Genomic DNA, 21,530 nt, shown 5'->3' with positions numbered 1-21,530 from the left:
AAACAATTTAAAGTGCTCATGCCTTACATTTATAAAGCATATGTTTATTTTAAAGTATTTTCTTAGTTTTGTATCTTTTTTTTTCTTTTCTGTTTTTAAATATAATTAACCCAACGGCTGATCGATCAAGACTTACAGTAAAAAACTCTTAACCTAAAAGCAAAAAGTTCTATATTTATTCTTCCAGGCTCTGTCTCACGCACGAGTGCTTAATTACTAAAAATAAAACCTTTTTCTTATCATTATTAATATTAAAACTGCCATTCGTTTGGTGCAGGTGCTATTCTTAATGCTTAAAAGAGATTAATTGAGATTTTTTTTTTTATTTTTGTTGTCTATAATGACACTAATATTGACTCAAAAATATATTTTTATCCATTACATGTTTGCATCAGTGATAGAAAAAAGGTGAGTGTCATCAGCGTAGAATTGAAACAGGGTCTGGAATTGAGCACATTTATGCTGTAACAGTTCAGGAATTCTTAACCCACTCTGACCCTAGAGGTTGTCAAACTGGTGCCAGTGTTTAAGACGACCCAAGACTCTAAAGGAATGTGTCTTCTCTTGTTATCAGATGTTAGATGAAACCAAGACTTTTAGCGAAGAGGAAACAGAGGATGGATTTCTTTACATTCTTTCAACATATTTCAGTGTGATGGAGGCTCAAACCAACTTTGTATGCTAGCAAGTTAACCACACATAGCAGTAGTTATTATGTCATATATATTTTTAACCCTTTAACACCTGGGGAGTTGTCGGAGACACTTAAACGCGAAATCTTTACCATACTGCAACTTTTCTCCTGGAACTATTGTGTTAACGGTTGAAAATTAAAGTAAATCAAAGAGCATAAAAGCTGGAGCTCTAGTCAGCCAGCCAATGTCAAACAACTGAGTGATACTGTGACTTTAGCACTTTGGGCCGTAAAGCGAGGTTGAAAAGTGCAATCTAAATATAGCCCTCAAAGTCTTTTCTTGCGTCCCTTCATGATATCGTCTCCTGAAGAGCTACTTTAAAGTCTTCCAGCTTCTGTGGTGGAATTTTGATCTATTTCTTAAAATCTATGTATGCATTATAAGTTATTCTGCAACAAATCATGTTCTCTAAATGCCAGCATAAAATGCAAGTTAAACCGAACACACACCCCATTACTGATTTCAATCCTAAAGAACAATTTATATAGGCATTAGTAAGATAAAAAAAATCATAAAGCAAATAAATGAGTGTCATAAACAACTTTTTCTATGTTTTTGGCTCTGCTCTTTCAGTGATCCTTATCAGAAAAGCAAAAGAAGTTTACGGTTACAAGCATAACATGTGAAACATTCAGGTGTTTCTTCTAAACATCACAATTTCCTGTTCGAAAAATATCAACACACAGTGATGGTTTGTAGTCAGCTCACAGTCGAAGAAAAGGGTGACTATTTCCAGCTCTCTGCTGCTTTAACACCCACTGATGTTTACAGCTGTAGGTGAAGTCGAGTTCTAGATATTACAAAGTTTCCATTAGATTTACAACTTCGAACGTGTAGCTGATTTATTGTGTGACACAGACATAAAAAAAGAGTCACGAGATGCTCTGTGAGTTTGTTCTAGACAATGTCCACATACAGTACGTTTATTGAGAAAGAGCTGGTCTGATTTGCCTAATTGCACCATCAAGGTTAGTTTTACCTGCAGGTGCTGGAAATGTGAGACTACAGCCTGTGTGGAAAACAAGGAAACAGTGTGATCAGTGTGACACGGCAGCTGAGTGTCTTTTATCAAAGCCTGATGTGTATCTGCCTGTGCAACAAGCAAATGATGTGGATGCTCATGCAGAGCAATCCAAGTTTCCCCTATCCCAGCATGCACCTGGGAAGAAGTTGATCCAGTTTATTCTGATCAGCTGCAGAGTTTTTTCGTGTTTCCTCTTAAGCGTTTAAACGAGGAAGCTCAGACAGAGAGGAAACAGGTTCCTGTACATATTTGTGATCATTCTCTTGAGATGCACTTTCTTTTCTTTCTGCAGAACCTAAACGGCTGGTCGGCACTAAATGACCGCCTGCACCTCCAAAAGACCACCTGGAGAGACAGCAGCATGGACTCCTCCTCACCATGATGGACAGCACAGACGCTCCAACCTGAACATCAGCAAGCTTCCAACAACTTCCTCTTCTACTTCTTTTTCTGTGAATTGGCGAGAGGACCTTTCGACATTTTGAGTTATTGGCTTAAGATGAAAGAAAACTGTACAAATTCGAGTTTGAAGGATTACCAGCACGATGTGTATGCAGTGGTCTACAGCGTGATTTTAGCTCCAGGTCTGATCTTTAACATCCTGGCACTCTGGGTGTTCAGGATCTACATCAAAGAGACCAAAAAGGGGGTTTTGTTTATGATGAACCTGGCTTTGTCTGACCTGCTGCAGGTAACTTTCAACACTCTACGAGACTTTTGCTTATCTGCAATCTTGCAAACTTTCTTTAATCAATCTAAGAAGAAAAATAGCACATTTTTGTAGTCAGAAATAAAGTAGCAAAACTCAAAATAATTGTATTAGTTCAGGAAATTATTCAAGAAAACTTTTGTCATCCAGAGATTCAGCAGCAAATCTAGAAATGTTTGGAGAAACGGCTAAAAAATGATCTAAAATGAATTCTCTTCTGTCTGAAGCATGGAAGTGAAGCTGTTATGCTATGAGCTTGCTGTTAGCTTTTTCAAAGGCAATTGTATTTACTTCCATTAAATACCAGAAATGTTGGGGGAAGTATTTAAAACATCCCCAGAGTAGCAATTAGTGATACTGAAGTACTTTATCAAACTCAAGGGCACAAACTTCTTCCAGCGTAATGTATAGACTTGAAAGTTGGAAATTATTAATCATTTTTAAGAAATCAAATGTATTTTTATGGAACGTCTAAAGGGGAAAAAAAGTATGAGACAAAAACTAGACATTAATAGTGCTGGAGTATGGGGCTCAAAAATGCCACACCACTTAAACCAATGAAAGGGTTCTAAAATTAAAAAAAAGGAATGATCTAATTTGCACTTTGATTTTTGTCGGCACACTTTCTCAACTTACCACAGATAAGAGGAGAAAGTCTTATTGGTAGCAGCCTCAATTGCATAACAGATAACAGCCATAAAATCTAAAACAAAGGATCCCTTTTTCAGGATGAAATGGTTTTAACTCTTTAACACCTGAGGCATGGATTTGAATTCCAACAGGAAAATTTCCAGTAAGTTGAGATTTTATTGGTGGTGTAGTGCTCTAACATAAGCAGAAGCTGCACAAACATCTTTGTAATTGTGATAAATACTAAAATAGTAAACAATAATACAATAAAGTAAAACAAAGTTCATAAAACTCTGCTTTTAGCAAATTATAAATAATTAGAATCCATCTATGGTTTAATATCCATTTAATGTCAATATCAATGTTGGGAAGAGCTGAATATCATCAGCATATCAATAAAAGTGTAGTGAGCTTTCTTTAATGGCAGCTAGAACAGAAACTTAATGATTGGTTGGTTATCAAGCAGCATTTCATCCCACTCTTAGAGCCTTTGGCATGACTCGCCCTGAATTTGAACTCACGACCTTCCAGTTTCAGGCAGACACTCTACCACAAGTCTACTTAGCTGGAGGAACAGAGGACCGTGAATAGAGCCTTGTGGAACGCCAAAAGCTAAATAATAAAGAAAAGAAAAAGAAATAAGAGCATATACTGAACATTAAAAGTGTTTGTGACACTAACTTATTCGACGGATTGAAACTGAAAGTTTTATGGTACAATTATAACCTTTGACAATTACATGGGGAAAATATTTCAAATAGACTTAGAGCAGAGGTCTGCAACCTGCGGCCCCAGAGCCACATGTGGCTCTTTTAACTCTCCATAGTGGCTCTCTGGCTGAAGAAAAATAAAATAGTTATGTTAAAAAAATTTGGAGATGAGCTATTATTTTAGCAACATGCTAACGTTTTTGGCGAATTTGTTTTTTACTGGGTTTTTAGGCTAATTTTGAGTTTAGCTTCTATTTGAGCAGCAGGTTAACATTTCTGACTAATTTAGTTTACTCAGGAATTTTATGCTAATTTGGGGTTTCGCTAATAATTTTTTCACCAAATGCTGATGTTTTTGACTAATTTGTTATCTATTGAATTTTTTGGGGGATATTTCAGAATTTAGCTCTTATTTTAGAAACAGGTTAATTTATTTTTTTGAATAATTTAGTTACTGAGGAATGTGGGCTATTTAGGAGTTCAGCTAGTAATTGAGCAACGAACTAGCCTTTTTTGGCTAATTTGCCCTCTAATTACATTTTTATGCTAATTTGGAGTTTAGCTAATATTTTAGCAATATGCTAGCATTTTTCGCTAATTGTTAACTACTGAAGCTTTTAGGCTAATTTATAGTTTAGCTTTTATTTTAGCAACATGCTAGCATTTTGGCTGATTTAACTTACTGAGGACTTTTATGCTAATTTGGAGTTTAGCTAATATTTTAGCAATATGCTAGCATTTTTCGCTAATTGTTAACTACTGAAGCTTTTAGGCTAATTTATAGTTTAGCTTTTATTTTAGCAACATGCTAGCATTTTGACTGATTTAACTTACTGAGGACTTTTATGCTAATTTAGAGTTCAGCTAGTAATTTAGCAACGAGCTAGCTTTTTTCTTTTTGCTAATTTTGCCTCAACTAAAGGTAAAAACATTTTTTTTTTAAATCCCATTCTGTGAAATGCGACCCGTAGTTTCTTTTTTAGATTTTTGCTTTTGTTCATTCCAAAAAATAAGACATCATTCATATATTTATTAAAAATAAATAAATAAATAAGGTGATGAATGCAAATCCAAATTTATTAAAGGCTAAAGTAAGACTATGTGGCTCCTTCTAGGTTTTGATCCGTAGAAAACGAGCCCAAATGGTTCTTTTACTGTTAAAGATTGCCGACCTCAAACTTAGACTTAGACTTATTGATCCCTTTGGGGAAATTAAGTTCTAATAAAACTTACAAAAATAAATACATCGAGCAGCTTTTTTTGAAAGATCTACAAAAATAAAATCCTTGAATAAATAATATAAAAATATTTTTTAAATTTAAAATGAAGAGATTAGCACTGACAATCATATTGATTGAGTTGTTTTTCCTGTTTTGAGTATCTTCATGACTCGTTTACCTCTTCCTAGGTGCTGTCCCTGCCTCTGCGGATCTACTACTACCTGTACGGCACTTGGCCCTTTGGTACATTTCTCTGCATGGCCTGTTTCTATGTCAAGTACGTCAACATGTACGCGTCCATCTACTTCCTGATGTTCATCAGCATTCGCCGCTGCCAGCTGATCAAATTCCCACTGATGTACAACTCATCCAAGAAGAAGGGAGATCTTTTCATTTGTGGACTTGGCTGGTTACTCGTCTCACTGTTCTGCCTGCCTTTTCCTTTGTTGAGGAGTCCCAGCTCAAATTTGAACGATGGAAAGTGTTTCTCAGAGCTTTCCATGAGTAAAGTCAGTGACTCCGTAGCTGTAGTTCTATTAGTCGTGGCAGAACTAGGGGGTTTCATCATCCCTTTAGGTGTGGTGTTGGTGTGTGCATACTTCACTGCCGGGAGCCTCCGGGAGACGACAGCTGAAGCGATTCGAGACAGAGGGGAAAAGAAGAGGGCATTACGAATGGTGCTGAGCTGTACCATTGTCTTCTTGGTGTGCTTTGCCCCTTACCATATAACTTTGCCTTTAGATTTCCTGGCCAAAAGCAAAAGCCTGGGCAGCTGCTCTTTTATGGAATTCATCCAGCGTTTTCACACAGTGAACCTCTGCCTGGCCAGCTTGAACTGCAGCCTGGACCCACTCATGTACTATTTCACCACTTATGAATTCTGGAGGCGACTAAGTAAACACAGCGCTTCAGGGAGCACTACTTTGAACCGGCAAACGTCCTGCACAAGTGGAGGGGACTCGGAAAGTGCGAATCATAATATTCATTTATTACCTATCCAGACGTCTCCTCCACTCTGAGACGAGGCATATGCATTTACCTAAGTATTTGGAAATCTGTAATTAGTTTTTGCTGTGAAATGTTTTGTTTTTTTTTGTCATTAAAACTTGTTTTTGTACTTTTTTATTTTTTACATCATTGTTCTATTGTCAGAAGCTTAATAAACGAGTCAATCATACCCAAACTGACCCTATACAGCAGAAACAAGTAGAACATTTGTGTGTTTTTGTTGTGGAATTGCTTCTTTTTGGGTACATCTTATTCTGTTGTTTGAAACTAACCATCAGAGAAATAAACCATTCAATTGTCATTTGTATACTGTCCAGGATTTACCTCACCATTGCCTATTGGGAGCTGGGATAGGCTCCAGCAACCATGCTACTCCAAATTCAGCAGATTCAGAAACAAGTATAGATGAATAACACTGGTAACACTTTATAATAAGATTCCCTAACAAGCTTTTTTAAGAAAGTAACAAAGAAGATTAATGTGTTAATAGAGTTTTAGTACAATATTTATCAGCACAATAAGCCAAATAAGATTTATTAACATCTAAAGTGAGACCATTGTCTACAAAGGCCATATTAATAAACTGCTTACAAGCTTAACAAATCGATTAACTGTCTTTGTCAACATTATAGTGAGTGTTTTGCAGCACTTCATCTAAAGTTTGACCATGTATTTTTCTTTTTTTTAAATCTAATACACAAAGCAAACAAATAAAACATAATCTGCATTGCTTTTTCAGTTTTTTAATTCAGAAACTCTTCTCAGTTTTGAGGTTATGAGCTTTTTCAGCGGTATTGTTATGTTCCTTTTTTTCCTCACTGGGGCTACGTGAGGTCCCGGGTTCAAATCCCGGACGAGCCCCCAATTTATATTACAGTCCAGTCAAGGGGCTTGTAAAGGGATGTAACATAAAGGTAAAAAATAAATAAATAAATAATATCCCAACGTCTCAAAAATTCTCCCAGAAAAACCCAGGCTGAACATTAAGTTGGAAATTTATTTACAGGTAAACTTCAAACTATACAAAAATAACCAAAATACAAGGAGCAAAGCCTCTGACAGTAGCCAAATAAAGTAAAGCTCTGCTGCTGCCAGCTAGGTGTGTATTTGTGTGTTTCCAAAAGATGACATGGCCGTATTTGAATACTGAGCTGGAGGTCTAATCAGGTGTTCCGGACAATTGGCACCAATCTACAAACCAAAATCTCAACTATGAGACACAAAATTAGAAAAAATATCCAGAAAATCACATTGTCTGATTTTTAAAGAATGTATTTGATATTATGGTGGAAAATAAGTATTTAGACGTACAAACAAACAAGATTTCTGCCTCTCACAGACATGATACTTCTGTCCTCCACTCGTTACCTGTATTAATGGCACCTGTGTGAACTCGTTATCTATATCAAAGACTTTTACTATTGACCAAATACTTGTTCTCCATCATAATTTACAAATCAATTCTTAAAAAAAAAAAAAATGAAAATCAAAGACCTCTCATCTTTTTAAGTGGGGGAACTTGTACAATTGGTGACTAAATATTTTTTCACCCCACATTATATGAAGAAAATTAAACAGATAATAGTATTTCTGAGTATTTCTTTATTCAAATTGTTGCAAATCAGAAGCAGACAACAAAATCTATTGGAAAAAGGGGTGTGAGGGGCTGTAAGCTAGTGGAGAGCGTATAAACAAGAGTATAAACCCTAGTTACGTCAAATTTCTGATGAACTACTGCCACTCATAATTAAATTAAATTAATACAGCCTACTCATAATTAAAAGAGAATTTTAAAATGGATCAAAAGATGATCAAAAGGGGTTTTTTAGGAAAAAAAAAAAATTTTTTTTAATGAAAAAGCCAGAAAGAGGTTTTATATTTATTTCTGTTCAATGTTTTTACAGCAGGAGTGAGTGTGTTTGCATGCAGGACAAAAACAAAACAGAAAACATTTTCTGTAGGTAAAGAAAAGGAACTTTATTCAACAACTAGCTCGGTTTAGTACTTTACACACATTTCATTCACATCTTGTATCGTTCTGTAACAAAAGCAGTCCAAAGCCACTTTAACTTCTCACTGATTGTCTCCCAGAACAACAAAAATTACTCAAGTTATTCAACACATGGTTTTTATTCATGTTTTTTTTCTAATTTAACATTTTATTGCTCACACTTATATTAAATTGTATCATTTTATTTTCTTCAAAGCACTTTAAATTAAAATGTGCTTTACAAAGAAACCTAAAAGTTGATCACTGCAAACAAATCCAAGCAGCTAAGCTGTTTCGTTAAAACACGTTTAAAAAAATCCTTACAGCAGTCTCAAAGAACAATAAATTAGGAACTCTTAAGTTGTAAGATAAGACTTCAAATTAGAAGAAATTTCCCTTTTTGCTCATCCGGTCTTTAAACTCAAATCTCTCAGTTTTTAAGGTTTTTTTATGTATTTTTTAAATTATTTTTAAACACAATACCTGCATGTTGACGATGCTAGAGTGCTAGGTTACGCTAAAACACAACACAGACAGAAGAAGCCGTGGGTAGTACAGCGCTGGTCGTGTGCATCTTCGATAAAAAGCAACGATGAAGGACTCCTATGTGTGTGATGTACTTGCACTTCATTACATCAATTACACCTATAGTAGTATATACTGACACATCTGTATTTAGGTTACTGGCATGAGTGGGATCACACGAGACATGTCTGGAATTCACTTTTCAGTAGAACGACTAACAACTCTGGTCAGAAGGTGCTAGAACACAGTAACAGCAATAAAATCTGCTCAGCAACAAAACATAGTCAACAGAAACTCAACGGGGGTTAATCGCACAACGTAAGCGAGAGAATATTGAGTAAAACAGCTACGACGTCTGCATGTCTGCGGCAGAGGAGAGGCTTCTAGGTTCAAATGCGGGAACTCAAATCGACTAGCTGAAAAAGCAACACTGGAATTTTTGTACAAAAGTAGCTTTCTTCTGATGTCGGTTTCATCCCCTCCCACCCACTCTTTACCTCTGTGACTCCCTCTCTCTGCTGGCTCTACCGTCTTTTTTTATTATTCTTGTGCTTTCCCATCAGGCCTTGCAGATCCGGGTCTCCGTCACAAACTTGTTCTCAAAGTGATGGATGGTGAAGCAGTCCTCGGCAGAACGCTTCTGGATGCCTCCACCTAAGAAAATACACACATTTGTTTTTTTTCTAAATAAACAGCATGATTTTCTGCAGTGATTTGTTTATATTTCATCTTAATTTACAGATTTGTTCACACAAAAATTGAACGTACTGTGCTAATGAGAGAACTTCCTGGTATCATTGGCAGCCGACATCTTTAAGTTTCTATGCGCAGATACTAGTTTTATAGATATTAGTCGTTTAGTTTTCGTTTGATTTCTGATCATAAATTTGCTTAAAGGAGACACCACAAGTCCGAAAAAAAATTATCCAAAAAAAGTTTTTTGGGGGTCTATTTTTGCAAAGCTTTTTTCTTGGTAGGAAGTGGCTGCACTTCCACTAGAGGTCCCACAGCCTCACACAGTTCATTATAAGTAGCATGTCATATGGAATCGTTGGATCCACAGCTCCTCCGTAAATCACTGGGATTTCCTCATAATTGCTTCATCTGTTGCCGCGTTTTTGCAGCTAACAGCCTGAATAAGACGCAGACGTCTCCTTTGATTAACTCACGTCAAGCTAAATAAATAGAGTCTAACTGGTTGCACATTGTGATTTTGCTAGTTTGTTGTGTTCCCTAAACATTTAATTTTGGTCTGACATAACTTACACACCATGTGACTTTTATCCAATGCTATGAAAGCCAAATTGCTTCTAAGCGAAGGGTTGGATGACGAGATCTGGTAGGTCAGCCATGTTTGTGTGCTCTTCTGTTGAGGCTGCATTTATCTTTTTATTTATTTAATTGATTGTGGCTTCTTCCCTTCCCCCACCCATGCCTTTAGCACATCGTGTCAATAATTCTATATCTCTACTTCATGCAAAGCTGCTGATCTAAGAGATTCATCCCGTGACACATCCGAACCTGGCAGGCTGGAACGGCGCTGCATTCTGTAGGTTTCTTTTCCGTCGCACAGCCGGCGAATGTAGAAGCCCAAAGGTTTGACGTCGTCGATGCGCTCGGTCACCACCAGGTCCTCGTGCACCAGATAGCTGCGGTACGAGTCGGACTGGAGACAAAAGAAACCACTTTTTTACATAAGAAGGAGATTTTTGAGACATATTTGTGGTTATTTATGTTAGTGCAAAAGAGAGTATGTCCATTCATGTATGGGGTCAAATGAGGATCAGCTTAAAGTGAACGAAAAAACTGATGGAAAACTTGAAAAATAGACATTATAATTGAAAAAAAATTGAAAACTGGAAAAAAATAGAAAATTTGAAAACAAAAAACTGAAAATTAGAAAAAAATGTTTTTAAAATTTGGGAAATCATGGGCTCAAAGCCCCGCCCCCACGTAAAATTAGGCTCAGCTCAGCAGCGAAAATTCGAAAATCAGAATTGAAACTGTAAAACTGAGGACTGAAAGTGAAGATTCAGAAAAAAAAAGAAAATTAAAAACAGCAGCTGTTACTAATGGATAGTCTTTTTCAATCAGTAAGTTTTACATTTATATGTTTTTTATTTCAAGTTTTCACATTTTTTTCAAATTTTCAAGATTTATTTTAAGTTTTCAATTTTTTTTCAAATTTTTAAAACATGTTTTTCATTTTCAGTTTTATTTTCAAATGTACAATGTCTTGTTTTCAAATTTTAATTTTTTTCAGTTTTCAAATTTTCAAATTTTTTCAGTTATAATGTCTATTTTTCAAGTTTTCAACCTGTTTTTTGGTTCACTTTAAGCTAATCCTGATTTGACTTCATATTCATGCTCATTTGTTACAGGAAAAGAACGAAAACAAAATTCATTCTGTCAAAGTAAAACAAGTTTCACATCAGAAAACTACATAAAAATATTTACTATACTTTATTTTTGTCATCATTGAAATACTCTAATCTACATCCATAAAGGCCGGTGCATTCACATTTTTATCTTTGTAAAACGATCAAATTTCATCAGCTGGTTTAAAGTGAAGCATTTTATTTTGAAAGTGAGTCGTTTCTCACCATCAGCTGTGAGAAGAGGTCAATGAGGTCCTGAGGGGGGAGCACCACAGAGGTGTTCAGGGGGATCACGAAGCAGGTCCTCAGAGTCAGGTCCAGGTACGCCGTCAGCTTCTGCTCACAGAATCAGAACCAAACAACTCAAGGCTCCGCCTCCTGCTGAGGACCAAATACTGCCCCGCCCCCAACTTTACCCTGTGGAAGTCGTGCAGGATGTAGGCGGGGTCTCCGGGCCTAAAGCGGGGCGGGGGGACGCTGATGACCGCCATGTTGTCGGAGATCTCCACCTCCTCCTCCACCCGCGGCAGGTAGTACGGCTGGCTCTCCTCGGGGGTCAGCACGTCGCTGAACTGCATGGCGCCGTGGTACAGCCTCTGATGGAGTCACATGACAGACCGCGATACCAGAACTAATTAAAACGTTGGTTCTGTCGGATCATAAACTCCTCGGCCAGCAGAACTCTCAGAATTTGAGGTGGGAATTAAAGACCCAGTCTTTATTCTTCTTTAGGTTATAGGCCGATTAAATGTCAGACAAGATTTTTTTGTACCGCTCTACACTAGACCAAAGTTGGAGTTTCATTTTTTTAAGCTTCTGGTTTCCAGATTGTTTGTTTTTCAAAATAAAATGCAGAAAATTAAATTTAGTTTAGAAACACATTTTGTTGGCATTTATGAAGTGATGATGATTAAATAAAGAAAAGTTGTAGATTTGTAAAAGTTCAAAGGCAAAATTATCTTTCAGGGTAAAAAAAAAAATATTGATAATTTTTTGTATTAAATATTAATTTATTGTGTATTTCTCTTGAACACAGAGGAGTATTTTTGTTGCATAAGTTTTCTAAGCTGTCTCATTGAACTCTGCTGTAGAAAAATTCTTAACCATCTCCAAAACAACTTTATTTACTGAATCTTAATTCTTTGTAAAATATTTGCAGCTGATTTAAACTTAAACTTTGTGCAAGACCCCCCAAAAAACAAACAAAAGTGGTGATTTTTCTATTAAGCGTCAAAGTGGAGGCTAACTTCAGCCGCGTCCAACTTTAAAGGTGTGAAGGATAAATAAAGCAAAATAAAATGACACAACTGGTATTTTCTAAATATAGCGTTAAACATGAATCCATTCTGTAGTACTCAACTTTATTAAGTGCTGTTGTGTAATTATTTTTTTTTGTGTTTGATTAATTAATCCTGAGCCGTAATCATTAATCTAATTCATCTATTTTTAATCCAACCTGTAAAAAAGATTATTTTGAGGAATATTCATTTAAATTTGTGATATTGTGGCACAGAAATAGATCAAATGTAACGAAAATTATGAAAAATTTTAATTATATGGGACTTTTACACCAGTGAGGGATTTTATTTTCAAGCTCAAACAATAAAAAAAAATAAAAATAAAAACACATCAGATTTAGAGTGCTCTAATTTAACACATAAAAACCAATAGAAACACGTTTGAGCAATCCAAAAATATACTATTTATTAACACTATAACACATATGTTGACTAACCTTATTCCATAGTTTACCGTCTGATCCCATCAGCCCTCCATTAGTTAATGATAACAAACCCCTTGTCGAGTTTTATCCCTTACATAATAGATAATGGTTATGGTTTTGTTTTGGGTCATTGTAGTGAGAACTACAAGGCGCACATTGATGACATCACACCAGCGACAGGTGCGCTGCATTAGGGGACAGTATGAGCAACGTTAGACGTGTTTTCAGCTTAGTTCAAATAAAAAGTTCATGGAAGAGTAGAATAAAAATTAGGCTAACACCATAAAATGATGTCCTAATTTGTCTCTAATGAATTTATCACAATTAACGCAACACTTTGAACTTTATAATCAACATACGTGTAACATTGGAGTCAGTTGCCATGTATTATATAAAGTGGGGTTGGTACATGGGAACTATTGTCACAATAAATTCACATTTCCAGAAAAAACTCCTGGTTTTATTTGTTAATTTTGTCTTTCAAAATAACTTTTTTTTTTAATTAAATTTATGAGCTTGGGGCTTTTATTTTGGCGGTTTGAACAGCTGCTTTAAGAAGATGCTCAAAATAGAAAATGTAAAAGAGAAAACATGTGTCAAGAAGAGTAAATCATAGTCAAATGTGGTAAAGAAAATCTATTTTTCAAAATAAAACTTCCTTCAAAATCAGAAAATAAAAGAAACAGAAATAATGTATGTATATATATTTTTTGTACCAATTGATCCATGAATCTGTCTGAATTCTGGAAGTTGCTGATTCCTTCCTTTGCATTTAAGTGATAAAACATTTATCTTGCAAAAAATGTTTTAAAAATTAAATATCTCTGCCTAAAATCCCACCTAAACGGCCCTCAAGATCCTCCTGGTTGGATGCAGCGAAACACAACACCATGCAAACATTTCCAAAATACATTTAAAAACCTTCTAGGCATCAGTCTTTCATCAGAGATCAGGATTTGTTTCCCAGATTACAGGCAAAACTAAACAAACAAAGACACGGTGTTCGCAGAATTTGCATGAAAGTCATCCATCTGATTCCCGTCAGCTCAAACCTGTTGAGCTGGTGGTTCTTAGGCAGAATAGCGACTTGTTTCTCTTATATAAACCTTGTTCTGGTCACCTGCTCTCAGGAGGAGAACAATTTAATTAAGGTGGTTGCTAGGCAACAAATGTACTGCAGCTCTGCTAATGGAGCGAGCTTTCAGAAGAAGCCTTTGAGGTTTGAAGCTGTATGATAAACTGCCCTAAATACATACATTTACTTAATATGTATATATTAAATAAAAAAAGAAAGCATCTGCAGTCGGATTGAGATGCAATGATGCCTTTTGACCCTTTTCTTCCTGCTGAGACTGATGTTTCTCTTTTCTTGTTTTTATATATAATTAGATCCTTTGAGTCTTTAATTTAAAGGTACCATCATTTATTTTTTTCACATTTCCTGTTTTTTATTCCTCTGGATGGATGCTGAGATGTGAAAATGTGACTTTTCTTCCCTGCTGCATGACATGCAGATGAGATGGGACAATAATTTGTGGATTTGGGTGGGAAAAATGATCATTTGGGCCTCAGAATTTACCTTTGGAGTGAAATACCGGTACAGACACGCTGCCCCCACGATGAGCCCGCTCAGGATGAAGGCTATGCCCAGCAGGGTGAGCAGGCAGCGACCTGTGGATCCCTCTGTGACCACTGGAACAGAGGCCACTTCAGGATCCTGAACGCAACACACAGATAACAGGAACGTCATTGGTGCAGCTTTTATTTCAGCATTTGTGAGGAGGATGGGCGGTCCAGCGCGAGGCTAAACAAATGTCTGCAGAAATGCAAATCCAGCGCGCGGCCTGAGCATCTGTCTCTGCAGGCCTGCTAACCGGAGCCCCCTGTAGCTCACCTTGGCAGCGGCAGGATTCTCTTTGCCCAGCGCCTTGTGCGCCAGGGCCGAGTTAAAGGCGATCTTCACCATGCTGCCGCGCGGACGGGAGCTCGGGTTTCTGCAGCACAGCGACGCGGAACGACTCTTCGGCGGTGCAGCGCAGCTCCTCAGCTGATCCTCTGCGGCTCAGCGCTGTGACGCACTTTGCTTCCACGGCTCTGTCTAGCGCTTCCGGTGGCTGAAGAGGAGGGGGGGATTAAAAATATCAATGACGCGACAGACGTCCTCGCGCTCTGGAAACGTGACCTTCAGGAAACGTGAACAGTTTTAGATGTCTGGCTTTTGTTATACCCCAGATGTCTCTGAATAACTGTTCAAGAAAAACAACAAGGTTTGTGCCGCGAGGAGCTTCTGTTCAGTGAAAACGGGAGCTTTGTCGCCATCTAGTGGCCACTAATTGAAACTGCAAAAATAAATATAAAACTTTAAATACCGTAATATGAATACTGCAGCATTCTTTTATATATTCAAATATACAATAAACTGGACTGGTCTCCGAACACTGAGGGAGGGCATGAGCAGACTTTAATTTCTGAGGTGATCATTTCAAAGTAAAATAAATCGATTATATCAATATGGGAAAATATAATTCGGATTTAAAGAGGTTTATTTTAGTATAACGTAAAAACAACCATTTGTCATTACAGCAGACAACACATGCATCCATTATTACAGTCCAATGTGTAGAAATATTTTTCATTGGTGAGTTTACCAAGAGAAGGGAATTTAATATATTTTACACTAACTACCTCAGAAAAACTACTGGTAAAAAATTATAATACATAGTTGACAGTTCTGACTTGGGCTTCCTTATTCAGCTTCTAAATCATCCTGATGCACTTAGGAGGTTCCCATCCAAGGCCAACTATTACTAAAGCAACTTTTGCTGAAAACCTGCTGCAAGACAGACAGTAACAAGGGGTCAAAAGCAGCACTTTGTGGACGCTCTTAAAAGCCTCATTGAATGCCTTCAACACATTGACTGTATTTGAGACCTGGACTGAGTGACGCCACCTCCCAGGCGGTCGAAACAGGATGTATCCTCTAGTTCCAAGACACCAAAATCCATGACCATTCTTGATCTGCTACCTTTACTTTAACATGTTCTTGATAATCCTCTTTTTGAATTATACTTTTTACTGTACTGCAAGTTTGAGTTAGAAACTGACCAATCAGAATCCTTAAAACACATTTGATAGATTTTTTGTAGCCCGCTTTCAAGTGGTAGGGGTAATTGCTAGCGCTTCCTCTTGGTGTCCGGTTCCAGCATGGCAGCATCCGCATCACAAAAAATAAATGTCAACTGAATTGACTTAATTTTGTTGGAGGCAAAAGTAAGCCATTTTCTATGGATGACATCACACTCACTCAGTCCAGTTCTCATAGACCAGAGATCGGCAAACTTTAACAGTAAAAGAGCCATTTGGACTCGTTTTCTACTGATCAAAACCTAGAAGGAGCCGCAAAGTCTTACTTTAGCCTTTAAGAAATTCAGATTTGCATTCAGGAACTTCGTTTTTTTAATAATAAATAACAGTTATATCTATTTTTTGGCACAAACAAAAGCAAAAATATAAAAAGAACATGGTATTTCTAAAAATATGATTATTTTTATCCATCCATCCATCTTCATGACCGCTTCTTCCCTTTCGGGGTCGCGGGGGTGCCGGAGCCTATCCCGGCTACTGATGGGCGAAGGCGGGGTACACCCTGGACAGGTCGCCAGTCCGTCGCAGGGCCTCAATCACACACACATTCACTCTCACATTCACACCCAGGGACAATTTAGAGTCATCAATTAACCTATGAAGCATGTTTTTGGACGGTGGGAGGAAGCCGGAGTCCCCGGTGAAAACCCACGCATGCACGGGGAGAACATGCAAACTCCACACAGAAAGGACCCAGCCGGGAGTCGAACCGGGGCCTTCTCGCTGTGAGGCGAGAGCGCTAACCACCTGCGCCACCGTGCAGCCCGATTATTTTTATGCTCAAATAAATTATTTTCAAAATAAAAGTCAAAGTTAACTTATGAAATATAAAACTTTTTACCAAAGTTTTGCTTTGCATATAAAATCTGTGCCTTCTGGAGGTAGCGTTGAACAAGCAAGACATCTTCAGGTCAACAGGGATGTAAAAACCTTCATAGTTTATCATCTATGTACATCAATTTATAAATGTAACTTATCTAAATTCAATAAATGCTAATTAAGTAATCATTACTTTAAAAAGTTTGCTATTTTCTTTTATTTATTTTTGGTTATTTCTCACCTCTTTGTCCTCAGCAGTCTTACACTGCTGGGTTTTATTATTTTAGTTTGGAGTTGGACCTTGGTAGTCTTAGTTTGTGGGATTTGTTTATTTGTTTTCTTTAGGTAGTTTTGGTTAAGGGAAGCTGCTGACTCTGACGGTCGAGGAGATGACTGCAAAGCTGTTCTATGGCTGCTTCTGCAGCTGAAAAACACAGATGGAGCAAAACTGAGCAGCTTTAAACCTCCATACTGCCACCACCCAGTTGTTTCCTTTTAGCTTCTGGCTTCAGACCGTTGGCGGTCCAGTTTCAGATGGAACAAAAGATACGGTTTTACGTGAACAGGGTGCTTTATTTTCAGATTTGTATGTAAAGCTAAATGTTCGTAATCCTCTTCAAGACTCTCTAGAGCGACAAAGAACTTCTTTTCTCAGGCGCAAACTGCCTGTTTTCATACGTCATCACCCGCCACACTTGCCTCTGTCTCCACGTCGTATCCATAGTAACTAAAGTTCCTCACAAAATGGAAAGCAGACTAAGCTGCTGACACAGTCCTGGCTCCCAGACCTTTCCGTGTCCACTCCAACCCTTTGGTAAGTAACTTTGTAGATGGAGTTCTGGCGGACGAACCGATTCCTTCCTGATTGCACACACACCCGGACACACAGATTGTTCAGCTTTCGTCCACTGCCAAAGCCATACAGTACGTCCAACATGTTCCCTCAGCCGTCTCTGGTCTGCGGTGGTCTTCTGCTTCCTCTGTTTTCAGTCTCCCCAGTTAGGGTTGCACGTATGAGTAAATAAACACTTAACTGCTACACCGGCGCTCTAATTACACGCACACCCACTGGCACGTCTCCAGCCCTCTACGCTTGCAACTGTACCGCATGAAGCTGGGAGTCTCGCATAAACACACGTAAGCATGAATCTGCTCTGTGCAAAGCTGCGATGTTTCCTCTGTTAAACAGACAGATTGGACCGGTAATCACCACTGAAAGGTACATAAACAGAGCAGCTGATTTCTGTGGCCGACTCCCCGTCTGTGCGCTCCTCAACACTGACTGACTCAGAACCCTAAGTGGTCCTGAAGGCTTGTTTATGGGTTCATCTTACGCTGTGTTTGATCCAAGGGCTTGCCCACAAACACACCCAAGTACACGAACACACACCGCACTTCGTACAGGGAAGCCTCTATTAGGCTAAAAACTCATGTTTACTCTGGAAAACTTCTCAAATCAAGAGACGAGCAGAGAAAAAACAGGATGAATTCTTTATTAATGAGAAAACAACAGGTTTGTTCGGTGGGTGGGCCTTGAAGAAGGTGAGGAGAGGACGAGCAGTAATGACTAGAGCAAAACAAGATGCTGGAAGATCCAAAGGAATCTGCAAAATTTGATGCTTGACTGACTTCTCCAAAGAGTTGATTAAGGGACATCATCTATGCATGTCCCAACAGGCCTGCTGACTAACACGATTCTTCTTTTCACAGTGAAAACAGCAGAAACAAAGACTGTCAAACAGAAGTCATAAGCATTGTGATGGTACATACGAGAAGGATGCAAATGTTTCACTCTCGTGCAAATATTAAAGGCCCACTCCAATGAAAATTGTGTTTTTAACATGTTTTTGTGGCATTTTTCTGACAAGTTAAGAAAATTAAGCCTAAAAAGTCACTTTTATTTAAATCATTGTGAATCAAAAGCAAAAAATTCCATCTAAAAAAGAGATTATCTATAACATAGAAAATGCTGGACGGTCCACGAGCTCTCTAACGTGACGAGATCCTTGTACCATATTTTTCGGAGTATAAGTCAAGTTTTTTTGCATAATTTGGCTAAGGGTGCAACTAAAATGAGATATACAGTCAATGCTTCCATGTAACGATGAGCCTAAAAACTGGAATGTAGCTTCATCAGCACGCATCGGGAGCATCTAATTTATGAAAACATTTTTGGACTGACCATGGAGCTTGATGGGCGTTGAAAAACAGGCAGCAGACAGGAATTTGACCCATGAATCATGAGATGTGGTTCAGTTTTCTCCCAAAAGTGCAACCAATTCTCTAGAGGAAATGACGATTTTTTTCTTCTTTATTAGGTATTTTTTGGCTTCTGTGACTTATACTCCAGAGCGCCTTATGTATTATTTTTTTCTTCTTTATCAATTTAATTCAATGTAATTTTATTTATGTGGCCCATTACACAACACAGTTGTCTCAACGGGCTTCATACCAAATTGTCCAAAAACATAAAGTCTGTTATAAAATTTAAACAATAGCTAACTGCTAAACTAAACAGACATCCCTGCCCTTAGACTCTCCTTCTCAGTGGGGAAAAACTCCTTAAAAAAAACAGATTCTGAGGGAAAAAAAGAAGAAACCTCAGGGATGTCCACATGAAGGACGGACAAATGATGTAACAGGACTGTTAAAGAAGAATTAGCTTATTTAACTCTACAACCACATGTTTGAATAATGCAGCAGAAGGGCTTCATCCAGATGGAACTGGGGGTGCGAGACAAGCCAGAGGCGAGGTCCACGGCCAAGAACAGGAGCACAGACTGTCCTTCATCCAGATGGAACTGGGACAGCTGGGGGCATCTGAGTCGAGCCAGAGACGAGGTCCACGGCCAAGAACAGGACCACAGATGATCCTTCATCTAGATGGAACTGGGGGATGAGTGGGGGCGCAAGATGAGCCAGAGACGAGGTCCACAGCCAAGAACAGGAGCACAGACGATCCTTCATCCATATGGAACTGGGACAGCTGGGGGCATCTGAGTCGAGCCAGAGACGAGGTCCACGGCCAAAAACAGGACCACAGACAATCCTTCATCCAGATGGAACTGGGACAGCTGGGGATGCAAGACGAGCCAGAGGCGAGGTCCACAGCCAAGAACAGGACAACAAGCAATCCTTTTTCCAGATGGCACTGGGGGACAACTGGGGGCATCACTCGAGCCAGAGGCGAGGTCCACGGCCAAAACAGGAGCACAGATGAGCCACCTGGAAACTGGAATGGAAAATAGGGACAACACGTGAATCACACTGCACCAAAGGGAGGCACGGAGAACTAAATGAAAAATAAATGATAAAGAATAGAAGAGAGAAGGAGAGAAGTAGATAAAAATAGGGGATGAATCCGTAGTTTCCCCAGCTTCTAACTTCTAACCACCAACTAATTGTTATTAAAATTTAATTCCAGCATGTTAATAGTTAGATTTTTTTTTTTTTGCTTCAGTGATTTATACTTTGGTGCATTTAAACTCCACAGCTCCAATCCAACAGTCCTGTCCACAACTCAAAGCTGAATATATAACAAACTCCTGCCACTCTGCAGCAAAGTTGTCATACAAACTTCTAAATAGAAGACTGCTGGGAACGCTTTTACAATAGATCAAGGGATGATCAAAGTGGGGCTTCAAGTAAAAGCAATACAAACTTTTACTCCGCACACAATCATGCTGGTCTGCAAAGGCAACGCCGGCCCCAACAAGTGTGTCCAAAAGAAACCTTCATGCATGACATCATTTACTCAGAAGCCAGCGAATATGAATGCAAACACAGGCACATAACTCACACATTTGTCATCAGTTTTAGTGGTAGACATGTGAAACCGCTGGTGACAAATGACTTTGTCCCCTGTGCTGCTCCGCAACTGTAACTTCAACACACACACAGTCTCATCACTGTTATGGTTACAGCTGGCCACAGCGCTGGAGTGAACCACAGTGTCAGACGCTGCCCTGCGCTTCGGAACGTCCCTGACGGGTCGTCATGGATTCACCATAATCACCGTGTGCCTCAATTGAAAAAACATTTAGTGGTCAAACCCAAAAAAAAAACATCTTCTGAGCAGAGCTGTCCATGTGAAGGGAGAAGTGATGCTGCTTCAAAGCTCCCATCTGAATCAGCGTTCATCACTCTGCTGTGATCCTTCCTCCATCACACGGACACTTTTACCAATCACATATGGCTTTAAGACAAGGGTGACAAATGAGAGATTCCCATGAGTCTCAGCTTCCACGGATCCCTTTGTTCCTCATCCTTTCAGCTCTGGTCATCTTCGTCAGGCGCAATAATTTCATGCTGATGGAGGTCTGAGAGGATGATTCAGGAAAATTAGGGTTTAAACCACAACAGATATTCTAAAGTTTGGGTTTCAAGCCAGATGTACAGAATTGTTATTTTTTTTTGGAGTAATTTATATGCAAGTGACTCAAGAAAGTCTGTAACAGTTTGTTTGTGAAGAATTATAAGTCCATCTGATCTGTTTTGAGCGTTTCAGACTGTGTATGAAGGCCATTAAAGCAAAAGTCATGTCATGGAGATCAAGAAATCTGGAAAAGTAAACTTAATCTTTTTTCTTTTGTAAATATATATGACTAATTTTAGGGGGAAAGTGCATTTTGAAAATTTCGTCACAAATAAGATCCATCAGCCAAATGTTAATAAAATCAGCCCAGTTGTTATTTTTGGATTAAAGATGTAAGCTGTTAAATTTTGGAATGCCGGTTGTATTAACTACAAGCATAAGTAAAATATTGATTGATTCTTTTATTTATTTATTTTCTTACTCACGTATTTTTTTAATTTATTACATTTGTATCTAATCACATATTTATATGTGTATTTACTTATTTAGTTACTCACTAACTCATTCAGTCCTTTTTTATTTATCTATTTATAATTTACTCAATTTTTTCACCTATTTATTCATTCTTTTCATTTATTCA

General features: G+C 38.2%; 2 protein-coding genes across 5 annotated transcripts in view; one reads left to right on the top strand and one right to left on the bottom strand.

Annotated features, from left to right (window-relative positions):
- Positions 1–6,613, top strand: part of gpr174 (G protein-coupled receptor 174) — a 9,911-nt gene extending 3,298 nt beyond the window's left edge. For all 4 annotated transcript variants that reach the window (XM_024283751.2, XM_024283752.2, XM_024283753.2 and 1 more), the window contains 2 exons: positions 2,012–2,410; positions 5,177–6,613. In XM_024283751.2, the coding sequence (XP_024139519.1) occupies positions 2,219–2,410; positions 5,177–6,007 (1,023 nt within the window). In that variant the 5' untranslated portion in view covers positions 2,012–2,218 and the 3' untranslated portion in view covers positions 6,008–6,613. The remainder of the gene's footprint in view (positions 1–2,011; positions 2,411–5,176) is intronic.
- Positions 6,614–7,947: 1,334 nt separating this feature from the next.
- Positions 7,948–14,872, bottom strand: LOC112153416 (integral membrane protein 2A). Its single transcript, XM_024283626.2, has 6 exons — positions 14,507–14,872; positions 14,192–14,329; positions 11,306–11,485; positions 11,115–11,225; positions 10,033–10,177; positions 7,948–9,165 (listed from the first exon to the last, which is right to left on the bottom strand). The coding sequence occupies exons 1-6, from the start codon at positions 14,576–14,578 to the stop codon at positions 9,071–9,073; spliced, it is 741 nt and encodes a 246-aa protein (XP_024139394.1). The 5' UTR covers positions 14,579–14,872; the 3' UTR covers positions 7,948–9,070.
- Between the last annotated feature and the right edge of the window lie 6,658 nt (positions 14,873–21,530).

Source organism: Oryzias melastigma, linkage group LG10 (genome assembly GCF_002922805.2).
Source record: "Oryzias melastigma strain HK-1 linkage group LG10, ASM292280v2, whole genome shotgun sequence".
NCBI classification, from domain to species: domain Eukaryota; kingdom Metazoa; phylum Chordata; class Actinopteri; order Beloniformes; family Adrianichthyidae; genus Oryzias; species Oryzias melastigma.
Note: the sequence above shows the minus strand (reverse complement) of the source record. Positions and strands in the feature narration are given on the sequence as shown.

What these genes read in the sequence shown, in the direction of transcription:
- LOC112153416 (XM_024283626.2), bottom strand. Translation starts at nt 14,578, where the DNA reads ATGGTGAAGATCGCCTTTAACTCGGCCCTGGCGCACAAGGCGCTGGGC. An exon ending in ACCGGTATTTCACTCCAAAG is followed by an intron (nt 11,486 to 14,191) that starts GTAAATTCTGAG and finishes TGACTCCATCAG; the next exon opens with AGGCTGTACCACGGCGCCAT. An exon ending in TCCTGCACGACTTCCACAGG is followed by an intron (nt 11,226 to 11,305) that starts GTAAAGTTGGGG and finishes TTCTGTGAGCAG; the next exon opens with AAGCTGACGGCGTACCTGGA.